Source organism: Oncorhynchus mykiss, chromosome 26, assembly GCF_057628025.1.
Source record: "Oncorhynchus mykiss isolate SJ-2025 chromosome 26, ASM5762802v1, whole genome shotgun sequence".
Taxonomy (NCBI): Eukaryota; Metazoa; Chordata; class Actinopteri; order Salmoniformes; family Salmonidae; genus Oncorhynchus; species Oncorhynchus mykiss.
In genome coordinates, this window is record NC_143047.1 from 29,262,184 (window position 1) to 29,274,546 (window position 12,363).

General features: G+C 41.5%; 1 protein-coding gene across 1 annotated transcript in view; it reads right to left on the minus strand.

Annotated features, from left to right (window-relative positions):
- Positions 1 to 8,848, minus strand: part of LOC110506750 (sodium-dependent noradrenaline transporter) — an 83,017-nt gene extending 74,169 nt beyond the window's left edge. The window contains exons 1-4 of the mRNA XM_090222645.1: positions 8,566 to 8,848; positions 7,586 to 8,080; positions 3,800 to 3,931; positions 659 to 896 (exon numbers count right to left, since the gene is read on the minus strand). Of these exons, the coding sequence (XP_090078771.1) occupies positions 659 to 896; positions 3,800 to 3,931; positions 7,586 to 7,883 (668 nt within the window). The 5' untranslated portion in view covers positions 7,884 to 8,080; positions 8,566 to 8,848. The remainder of the gene's footprint in view (positions 1 to 658; positions 897 to 3,799; positions 3,932 to 7,585; positions 8,081 to 8,565) is intronic.
- Between the last annotated feature and the right edge of the window lie 3,515 nt (positions 8,849 to 12,363).

Genomic DNA, 12,363 nt, shown 5'->3' on the forward strand with positions numbered 1-12,363 from the left:
CACTGTACTAGCTCATAGAACAGAACATAATCCACTGTATTCACTCATAGAACAGGACATAATCCACTGTACTCACTCATAGAACAGGACATAATCCACTGTACTCACTCATAGAACAGGGGCAGAACCCACTGTACTCACTCATAGAACAGGACAGAACCCACTGTATTCACTCATAGAACAGGACATAATCCACTGTACTCACTCATAGAACAGGACATAATCCACTGTACTCACTCATAGAACAGGGGCAGAACCCACTGTACTCACTCATAGAACAGAACATAATCCACTGTACTCACTCATAGAACACAACATAATCCACTGTATTCACTCATAGAACAGGACAGAACCCACTGTACTCACTCATAGAACAGGACAGAACCCACTGTACTCACTCATAGAACAGAACATAATCCACTGTATTCACTCATAGAACAGGACATAATCCACTGTACTCACTCATAGAACAGGACAGAACCCACTGTACTCACTCATAGAACAGGGGCAGAACCCACTGTACTCACTCATAGAACAGGGACATAATCCACTGTACTCACTCATAGAACAGGGGCAGAACCCACTGTACTCACTCATAGAACAGGGGCAGAACCCACTGTACTCACTCATAGAACAGGAGATAAACCACTGTACTCACTCATAGAACTCTGCAGCCGGCGTCATCTTGTACTTGGCATACGACGTCCCATTGCCCAGGAAGGATCCGTTTAGTAGCTTGGGGTCTGTGCAGTTCGGACTGTTCCAGGCGTTGCCACAATGGAGCCAGGGCAGCTCACTGGTCATAGAGGAGAACAGGTAGTACAGGGACCAGGCTATGATGACGTTGTAGTAGAAACCCACATACAACGCTATGATGATCACAGTGTAGCCCACACCTGAGGGAGGGAGGGAGGGATATGGACGAGAGAAACAGAGAGAGAAACAGAGAGCAGAGAGAGAGATGGTTACATACTGTAGGTTACATAGGGTTACAGAGGGTGGAATCCTGCTACTCCAGTCTAATGCCAATCAGAAATGTGTATGTGTGAGGGAACACAAATATCAAACAAAACTCTGCAGCATGTATCCACAAGACCTTGGACAGCAGAGACTACTGAAAAAAACGAGCACAGCAGTGGAATACCAGCTAGTATTATGTAAAAAATAATAATAATAAAGAAGTTGAGGAAATTTGAGAATTCAACCACTTATTTCGCCTGATTCATTGTATTATTTGAGCAGAATGTGATGTGCTATAACTCTACCATCAGAACAAGCAGCAGATGAACTTAACAATGTCAGTTTAACATGGTCTTTTTGACTTTTACCCCTTTTTCTCCCCAATTTCGTGGTATCCAATTGGTAGTTACAGTCTTGTCGCTGCAACTCCTGTACGGACACATCCTCCGAAACACAACACAACCAATCCGCACTGCTTTTTGACACAATGCCCGCTTAACCTGGAAGCTAGCCACACCACACTGGGCAGCACCTCTTACTGGAGAATGTATCTATCTACAGCTATCTCTTTGGTCTCCCAACCAGGTTTTTAAAAAAGTAAAGCCGTGCTTTATCACTGACACCATTGTGCTATCGTGAGAATGAGAGATCTCCACTTAAAAACTAAATAGATTCACTGTTGCTATTAAAGTCATTTCCAAATGTTAGGTTTAAGTTTAACAGAGGTTTAACATATAGCATAAATTATACTATTTAGGCCTATATAGCCTTTGCATCAACAGCTATTGTTTCAATTCAACTTAAAAATAGACAATAAATAGGCTTAGGGTTTCAAGTTTAGCTTGATTTCAAATTGAATCTACAAGTTAATAATGAATATGTTGGATTCAACGGCTCCATCTCAACCAAAAATCTAAGTTATAGAATAGGACAAAATGAAATACAACTTTATTTTAAGTGCATTTAAAAGTTTCATTTGATTTGATTTTGTCCTATTCTATAACTTAGATTTTAGGTTGAGATGGAACCGTTGAACCCAACATATTCATTATTAACTTGTAGATTTAATTTGAAATCAAGCCAAATTGGAATTAAAGCCAGACTCAGTGGCACAGAGGAAACTTTCCAAGCAGAAGATACATCTCCTTCAAATGGTGACACTGTAACTATAAATGTGTAATCATATAAAGCAGACGTGTTGAAGATCGCAGGTCTATGGAGATCTTCACAATTTCTATAATAATCTGCCCGGAATCTCCAACGGCATTGATCACTTGCATCATGTACAGTGGGGCAAAAAAGTATATAGTCAGACACCAATTGTGCAAGTTCTCCCACTTAAAAAGATGAGAGAGGCCTGTAATTTTCATCACACTTAAACTATGACAGACAAAAAACTGGGACAGTCTGATCTAAGACTGGATACTGTGGCATGTAAACATCCTATCCCGTTTACTGTTGTTTCTGTGGTCTGTGCTGTCAGGCTCAGTTTCACATATCAGGAGTGTTGTGTGATGATGTTTTCATCTGATTGTCAAACTAATCACTTCAAAAAGTAGGTTACCTGCTCAGTTCGATCCACAAAAATAATTCCATAATAATTTTGCCTACTATAAATAATTTACTACAATTTAAATTATGTTTCTGCTCATAACTTCCAAAATTTGGGAGTTCAAATTATAATTTCCAGCATTTGCCATTTGTTTGTCTACTATAGATTGATACATGCAGCTTCTCTTCTGTCATAACTTCTGCCTAGTTACATCTTCTGCCTAGTTAAATAAATGTTAAATTAAAAAAATTAAAAATAACTTGTTGCCACAGAAGACTAAATAAAGTAGTGCTCACCAGAATAATGTATTCCATGGATAAAATGAATGCATTAGTAATCTAGGTAACACTGGTAAAGTTGTCTGTCCAAATGTCATCAGTTTGACCTGTTTTAAGGAAATTAAAAGCTGAGAAAACGACGAAACACGTTTCAGAGAAGACTTTAGTTCGTCTTGGGTGCATATTTTATGTGGTTTAAATACTGTCTGCTTGCATAACAGTGTGAAAGATAACACATTACACAAGCATTTGCATTTTCTCAAGAGATGCTGAAAGAAATAAATAATATTTCTTAACTACTGTTCCCAAGACAAAATTAACATTTGTTGTATAATTTCACTGCAAGAAATGCAAAATTCTGCAAGAGTTAATATGATATTACACTACATGTGAGAGGTTATAGGCCTACAGGCAGTGTCCATAGTTCAGTTACTATTCCATTTAACACAAATGAACTTCAATTAGAGGTATTCCTTTTATTCATGGATACAGGGATACTCATGAGCGGGATATATCATCTATATTACGGAAGTAATTTTTGCTGGACCCCAGGAAGAGTAGTTTCTGCCTTGGCAGCAGCTAATGGGGATCCATAATACTGACAAAATATGAAAGGTGCATGTAAACAGCTTATACCGAATAAGACCTTAAGCGGGATATGAGCTACCGTCCGGAATACTGTGCACCTTTATTAAACGTGGTCACTGATGTGGTCACTGATAACACATTGGTAATTCAACAAACTTTTGGCTGTCTTTTTGACTGGGTTGCAATCTCATTCATCAACATCTTGTCAACATTGTCCACATTGAAATGATGTGGTGTGCGCACTGGGAAGGAACATTAAAAGAGCGGGGAAAGGACAAGAGGTGAGTGAAAAAAGAGAGAGATGTTCAAAGATAGAGAAGAAAAGAGAGGCCAGGAGCCTTGAGAAGGTGAGAGGTGGGAGATGAGGCAGAGGTCAGGAAAGAGATGGAATACAGAGATGGGAGAGAGAGAGACAGCTCACCTTTAAAGACAGGGCAGATCTTCCAGACTGTAGCAGCTCCTTCCCTATTGTACTGTCCCAGGGCTAGTTCCATATAGAACAGAGGCATCCCAGCAATCACCAGGAACAGAATGTAGGGGATTAGAAAGGCACCTGAAATCACCACAAAACCCCACAAAACAACGTTTTTGACGTGAACCTTTTGGCATTTGTGTTGCAGCCAAGACAATATATTTAGCATTTTGTGAGTGTTTTCGCCCTGGCAATTTGTGTTGATGATGATATCTAAAGGAAAATCACATGAAACAGACATCAACATGGACTCTCCAGGCAATTTGTGTTGATGATGATATCTAAAGGAAAATCACATGAAACAGACATCAACATGGACTCTCCAGGCAATTTGTGTTGATGATGATATCTAAAGGAAAATCACATGAAACAGACATCAACATGGACTCTCCAGGCACAGACAGTGAATTGAAACAGACATCAACATGGACTCTCCAGGCACAGACAGTGAATTGAAACAGACATCAACATGGACTCTCCAGGCACAGACAGTGAATTGAAACAGACATCAACATGGACTCTCCAGGCACAGACAGTGAATTGTCCATGCTTGGTAGCTTTTTATGTTCCAGTGAATTCTAGGAAGAATAAAATTCCCTTCATCTAGTATAATTAAAAATATATTGTATGCAACATTTTAACAAAAAGCTGAGCATTGGGCTGCATTACAGCCTTTCAGAGAGCGCCAAATGAACATGACCCACAGCTGAAGAGTTGGCACCAGTAGCCTCGGTTTTCCGGATGACTGCCTTGCCTGGTTCACCAATTACTTTGCAGACAGAGTTCAGTGTGTCAAATCGGAGGGCATGCTGTCCGGTCCTCTGGCAGTCTCTATGGGGGTGCCACAGGGTTCAATTCTCGGGCCGACTCTTTTCTCTGTATACATCAATGATGTTGCTCTTGCTGCGGGCGATTCCCTGATCCACCTCTACGCAGACGACACCATTCTATATACTTTCGGCCCGTCATTGGACACTGTGCTATCTAACCTCCAAACAAGCTTCAATGCCATACAACACTCCTTCCGTGGCCTCCGACTGCTCTTAAACGCTAGTAAAACCAAATACATGCTTTTCAACCGATCGCTGCCTGCACCCGCATGCCCGCCTAGCATCACCACCCTGGATGGTTCCGACCTAGAATATGTGGACATCTATAAGTACCTAGGTGTCTGGCTAGACTGAAAACTCTCCTTCCAGACTCATATCAAACATCTCCAATCGAAAATCAAATCAAGAGTCGGCTTTCTATTCCGCAACAAAGCCTCCTTCACTCACGCCGCCAAGCTTACCCTAGTAAAACTGACTATCCTACCGATCCTCGACTTCGGCGATGTCATCTACAAAATGGCTTCCAACACTCTACTCAGCAAACTGGATGCAGTCTATCACAGTGCCATCTGTTTTGTCACTAAAGCACCTTATACCACCCACCACTGCGACTTGTATGCTCTAGTCGGCTGGCCCTCGCTACATATTCGTCGCCAGACCCACTGGCTCCAGGTCATCTACAAGTCCATGCTAGGTAAAGCTCCGCCTTATCTCAGCTCACTGGTCACGATGGCAACACCCATCAGTAGCACGCGCTCCAGCAGGTGTATCTCACTGACCATCCCTAAAGCCAACACCTCATTTGGCCGCCTTTCGTTCCAGTACTCTGCTGCCTGTGACTGGAACAAATTGCAAAAATCGCTGAAGTTGGAGACTTTTATCTCCCTCACCAACTTCAAACATCAGCTATCTGAGCAGCTAACCGATCGCTGCAGCTGTACATAGTCTATTGGTAAATAGCCCACCCATTTTCACCTACCTCATCCCCATACTGTTTTTATTTATTTACTTTTCTGCTCTTTTGCACACCAATATCTCTACCTGTACATGACCATCTGATCATTTATCACTCCAGTGTTAATCTGCAAAATTGTAATTATTTGCCTACCTCATGCCTTTTGCACACATTGTATATAGACTCCCCCTTTGTTTTCTACTGTGTTATTGACTTGTTAATTGTTTACTCCATGTGTAACTCTGTGTTGTTGTTTGTCGCACTGCTTTGCTTTATCTTGGCCAGGTCGCAGCTAGCCTACCTGGTTAAATAAAGGTGAAATAAAAAATAAAAAAATAAAAAAAACACAGGACACAACACTGCAACACTCAGTTCACCAGATGAAGATACACATGTCTATTTTCACCATGTGAAGTGTAATGCTGCCAAAGGGGACAGGAAATCTAGTAAACACTAGTAAACACTGTTATTACAACAAGCTACTGAAGGTCTGTGGTGGCAAACCCAAAATGTCACTTTGTAATTAACAACGACCTTTGGTTTGTTAACATTCACTCGGCTCGATTATAGATATATTCAGGTGCAGTTTTTATGTTTTATCTTGTTTTGGACACTTGTTTTGGATATTGTTGGCAATCAATCATCTCTGTAGTTAGCCTTTGCTTTGTTGTTCATTCTTCAGATGTGTGATAACCCTGACTGGCACTTCTAACAGATGTTATCTAAAACTCTTCTTATCAAACAAACGCAGCACACATATTACAAGTGATTTGCTTACTTGTTCCACCACCACTACTGAGCCACTGAAATATGCCTAAGCCATTATTTTTCGCTCTCAACCTGGTCTCAGAGCATTTTGCTTTCTGGCTTTGTGGCAAACGTTATCTAGGCTAGGGGTTAGGGTTAAGGTTAGGAGTTAGGTTAAAGGTTAGCTAAAAGGAATAAGGTTTGGGAAAGGTTAGCTAACATGCTAAGTATTTGCAAAGTAGCAAATAGTTGAAAAGTTGCATATGAGCTAAAGTTGTCTGTCATGAGATTTGAACTCGCAACCTTCTGATTGCTAGAAGTTAGCATTATACGCCCACCCACCCCAACCATCTGTCTTATGTAACCATACCAAAAGTAACATGTAAAAAAAAAGTAAAAGTAACTATTTTGAGAGTCAGTGATACATTTTTACTTTGTTAAGTCTAGATTATGAGACCAGGCTGTCACTCTTATTGGTCTAGACCACATAATGAGACCTGCAGGCTGGATCAGGCCCTCGAGCCCATTCAAAATACCAAATCCAATAGTTAAAGGACAATTGCTTAGCAGATTTTGACTGCGAGGAAATATAATACATTTTAAGTGTGGCCCCCCAGACCCCGGTGAAGACCGAATGCAGCCCGCAGGAAAAATGGGTTAGACACCGCACACATTTAAATTAAGTTATTAATTATTAACATATTTGCATAGCTATCTGTTCAACTGTGAGTATTTAAATATTTCCTAACATGTGCCATCCGCAATAAAGCACTTATAAGCCAGCAGCTGGTGTGAATGGGTAATGAGTCAACCCTTTAGAGTAAGATACAGTAGCACCCAGATACAGTGAATGTATTTGCAGTTGAGTCAACCACACTGACCTGAATGAATTTATGCAGTGAGGTATTTCCGTTTCCCTCTTACCAGCAAAGCCTCTTGGCACAAGAAAGCCTGCGCAAAGCTATTTGGGGATTTCAAATAAATCACTGACTAGTGACTGGTACGTATGGTAGCATACAAAATAACAGATTGGCACAAAAACTCATGAAGAATGTTATTTCACAACAGTAAAACAAACGTGATATTAGTCCCAAAGCAGTCTCGCGTTGCCATACCCAGCCTGGATCTCGACTAGGATAGTTCCAAAGGAACCTGGGAAAGTCTTAACAGAAGTCTTTACAGAAGTTATAACAGTTCACTCACCACCTCCATTCTTGTAGCAGAGGTAAGGGAATCTCCAGACATTGGCCAAGTCCACTGCGAAGCCTATAACGGATAGGAGAAAGTCTATTTTCTTTCCCCATGTTTCCCTCTCCTCCAGCTCCTCAGCGGTGCAGGGGGTGCCGTGCGTGCTGGGGGTGGGCATGATGGTCGAACTTGTATACTGGACCCCATTTTGGTCCTTCACCAGTATCAGTTCCACCTCCTTCTTCTCCACATTGCAGGATTTCAGCGGGGCCACTGATGACAGCTTGTGGTCTGGCAGGACCTGGATGTTCATTTTTCCTCCGGTGTCGGTGTGCAGCTCGCCGACGGCCTTGTGCTCTCACCTCACGGAGGAAGTATCCGTGGCGGAGGTGATGCTCGCGCTGCGATGGACCGTGATGACGATGGGAGTCCCGCTAGCGTGGAAAGGCTAACTCTGCATAAGTGACTATTTTCTCCACGAACTACAGTGGACTCCACCGCATTCATCGGCTAGAGAGGTAAAAACAAATACACTCAGAAGTTTGCAGAGCTGGAATAGTTATGATAAGTTTTATAGCTACACTGGCGCACAGAGAGGAATAGGAAAAATATGGGCAAAAATGATTTCCATGTTTCCAAAACCTCAGTCATATTTTACAAATACATTGTCTTATATTATATTAAATCATATAAACTACTAGTCATGCTATTGGAAACATTTTTCAAAATGTTCAAATAAACGTAAATAACAGGTGAACGTCGTAGAATAGGTTGAGGCTATTCCATTGCTCTTGCGTATTTCTCATAATCCCCGTGCGCATTTGTTGAATGCAGCTAAGCAACATTGGTTAATTAATCAAAGTGATACAAACTGGCAGCAATACACAATAAAATATAAGTTAAGCGTGCAATAGTATAGTCAGTGATGTATAGTATCGTTATTAAAGCACATTAAAACCCGTATAAGTAGAAGAGGAGCCACGGTTGGTCCGTACTTGTGAAGCTACGGACACCTCTCCATGACCCGTTGCTGCTGTAGTCCTGCTGCGTCTGAGGATAGACTGCCCATTCTGAAGGAACTTTAATACTCGCCTTCTCATGAGAGATAGACGATATACATTCAGAGCTTTTAAATCAGCTTGCTCGGTCTCTCTCCACGTGATTTTTTATAATAGTTTTTTCTGCTCCTCCCTTTCTCACTATGTTGGATCTTTCTTGGCACGCCGTCGCCACTGTTGTGAAGTGCGCGCCAACATGCGCCCGTGGTCTCACCTCGACAAACCCGCAGCACCAGACCTAAAGGAATATACACTACATGACCAAAAGTATGTGGACACCTGTTCATCAAACATCTCACTCCAAAATCATGGGCATTAATATGGAGTTGGTTCCCCCCTTTGCTGCTATGACAGCCTCCACTCTTCTGGGAAGGCTTTCCACTAAATGTTGGGACATTGCTGCAGAGACTTGATTCCATTCGGCCACAAGAGCATTAGCAAGGCCAGGCACTGATATTGGCCGATTAGGCCTAGCTTGCAGTCTGCGTTCCAATTCATCCCAAAGGTGTTCGATGAGATTGAGTTTAGGTCCTCTGTGCAGGCCAGTCAAGTTCTTCCACACCGATCTCGACAAACCATTTCTGTATGAACCTCACTTTGTGCACAGGGGCATTGTCATGCTGAAACAGGAAAGGGCCTTCCCCAAACTGTTGCCACAAAGTTGGAAGCACAGAGCCATCTAGAAATTCATTGTATGCTGTAGTGTTAAGACTTCCCTTTAATGCAACTAAGGGTTCTACTACAAACCATGAAAAACATCCCCAGAATATTATTCCTTCCCCACCAAACTTTACAGTTAGCACTATGCATTGGGGTAGGTAGTCCATTTCATGAAGCTCCTGACGAACAGTTCTTGTGCTAACGTTGCTTCCAGAGGCAGTTTGGAACTCGGTAGTGAGTGTCCCAACCAAGGACAAACACTTTTTATGTGCTACGCGCTTCAACACTCCGCAGTCCTGTTCTTTGAGCTTGTGTGGCCTACCACTTCACGGATGAGCCGTTGTTGCTCCTAGACATTTCGACTTCACAATAACAGCACTTACAGTTGACTAAGGCAGCCCTAGCAGGGCAGACATTTGACGAACTGACTTGTTGCAAAGGTGGCATCCTATGACGGTGCCACGTTGAAAGTCACTGAGCTCAACATTAAGGCCATTCTACTGCCAATGTTTGTCTATGGAAATTGCAAGACTGTGGGCTTGATTTTATACACCTGTCAGCAATGAGTGTGGCTAAAATAGCCGAATCCACTAATTTGAAGTGGTGTCAAACATACTTTTGTATATACAGTGCATTTGGAAAGTATTCAGACCCATTGACTTATTCCACCTTTTATTAAATTATAGCCTTATTCTAAAATTTATTAAATTGTTTTCTTTCCTCGTCAAACTACACGCAATACCTCATAATGACAAAACATAAACAGGATTATTGTTTTTTTTGCAAATGTAAAAAAAGAAACGGAAATATCACATTTGCATATGTATTCAGACCCTTTACCCTTTTTTTTGAAGCACCTTTGGCAGCGATTACAGCCTTGAGTCTTCTTTGGTATGACGCTACAAGCTTGACACACCTGTATTTGGGGAGCTTCTCCCATTCTTCTCTGCAGATCCTCTCAAGCTCTGTCAGGTTGGATGGGGAGCGTCGCTGCACAGCTATTGTCAGGTCTCTCCCAAGATTTTTGATCGGGTTCAAGTCCGGGCTCTGGGTGGGCCACTCAAAGACATTCAGAGGCTTGTCCCGAAGCCACTCCTGCGGTGTCTAGGCTGTGTGCTTAGGGTCATTGTCCTGTTGGAAGGTGAACCATCGCCCCAGTCTGAGGTCCTGAGCGCTGTGGAGAAGGTTTTCATCAAGGATCTCTCAGTACTTTGTTCCGTTCATCTTTCCCTTGATCCTGACTAGTCTCTCAGTCTCTGCCGCTGAAAAACATCAACACATCATGATGCTCCCACCCCCACGCTTCACCATTGGGATGGTGCCAGGTTTCCTCCAAACGTAACGCTTGATATTCAGGCCAAAGTGTTCAAACTTGGTCTCATCAGACCAGAGAATCTTGTTTCTCATGGTCTGATAGTCATTTAGGTGTCTTTTGGCAAACTCCAAGCGGGCTGTCATGTGCCTTTTACTGAGGAGTGGCTTCCGTCTGGCCGCTCTACCATAAAGACCTGATTGGTGGAGTGCTGGAGAGATGGTTGTTCTTCTGGAAGGTTCTCCCATCTCCACAGAGAATCTCTGGAGCTCTGTCAGAGTGACCATCGGGTTCTTGGTCATATCCCTGACCAAGGCCCTTCTCCTCTGATTGCTCAGTTTGGCTGGGCGTCCAGCTCTAGGAAGAGACTTGGTGGTTCAAAACTTCTTACACTGATGGAGGCCACTATGTTCTTGGGGACCTTCAATTGTTTGCAGAATTGTTTTGGTACCCTTCCCCAGATCTGTGCCTCGACACAATCCTGTCTCTGAGCTCTACGGACAATACCTTCGACCTCATGGCTTGGTTTTTGCTCTAACATGCACTGTCAACTGTGTACCTTTCCAAATCATGTCCAAACAATTTAATTTACCACAGGTGGATTCCAATCAAGTTGCAGAAACATCTCAAGGATGATCAATGGAAACAGAATGCACCTGAGCTCAATTTCGAGTATCATAGCAAAGGGTCTGAATACTTATGTAATTAAAGTATTTCAGTAATTATTTTTATTGTTTTTTTGCAAAATTTTCAAAAAACCTGTTTTCATTGTTTCATTATGGTGTATTGTGTGTAAATTGATGAAGGGAAAACATAATTGTATACATTTTAGTATAAGGCTGTAACGTAACAAAATGTGGAAAAATGGAAAGGGGTATGAATACTTTCCGAATACACATGTGTACATACACATTGAATTTAATCCGTGGTAAATGCAGCATAGGATACAGAGAATGCAATAGGCCTTCTTCTCACGCTAGTAGATTTGGATTACTTATTATAGGCAATTTTCAATAGGATTTTTAGAAGTGTTGACAGACTTAATTTTATGCATTTTGTAGCATATTAAAGCCATTACATTTTTTGAAAGTATGAACAGTTAAAAATGACAGTTCTATTTTTGTTCTATTTATATATTTTCTAAAATTGTTTTTTCTTTTACCGAAAGCAAGAAAATAAAAACTTATTTCAGAAATGTTTTAATTTGGACTTTATTTATCTGTTTCTTCTCTCAACTAAATATATTGAATTACAGTTTTCTAAGAAGCGGTAAAAGCACTGTGTTCCATACGTAATTAAATAACACACCAGCTTTTGCCATGGGCAATGATTTCTATTAGATATGGTTGATCAGTTCATCCCATTAAAGTCAATGAATGTCTCCTTAAAGCTCTCCAGTGCTTTCCAGGCTTCTCTTATAAAACCTTAAAGGGGCTGTTTGGGGGCGTTTTGTTTGTAAAGATGAAATAATTGAAGTGATAGAGAAGGAAAGAGCGAGGTGAGGCCTATATGGATGGGTTATATGTTATTAGTGGTGTTTTCCTCTGTGGCATCTTGAATTTATTTCCTCCCATTTAACAGAGTTGTGAAGGTAGGCTACATTTGAATAGGTGAACCCAGGGCAAACAGATGGCAAACAATACCTACAAAATCTGTCTAAAGTTCATGTTTTAATTCATTTGAAGGCCTATTCATGTTAAAGAATAAATGGCAATAGAAAAACATGCACTAACCAAGGACTGAATCTTAACATACATAATGTG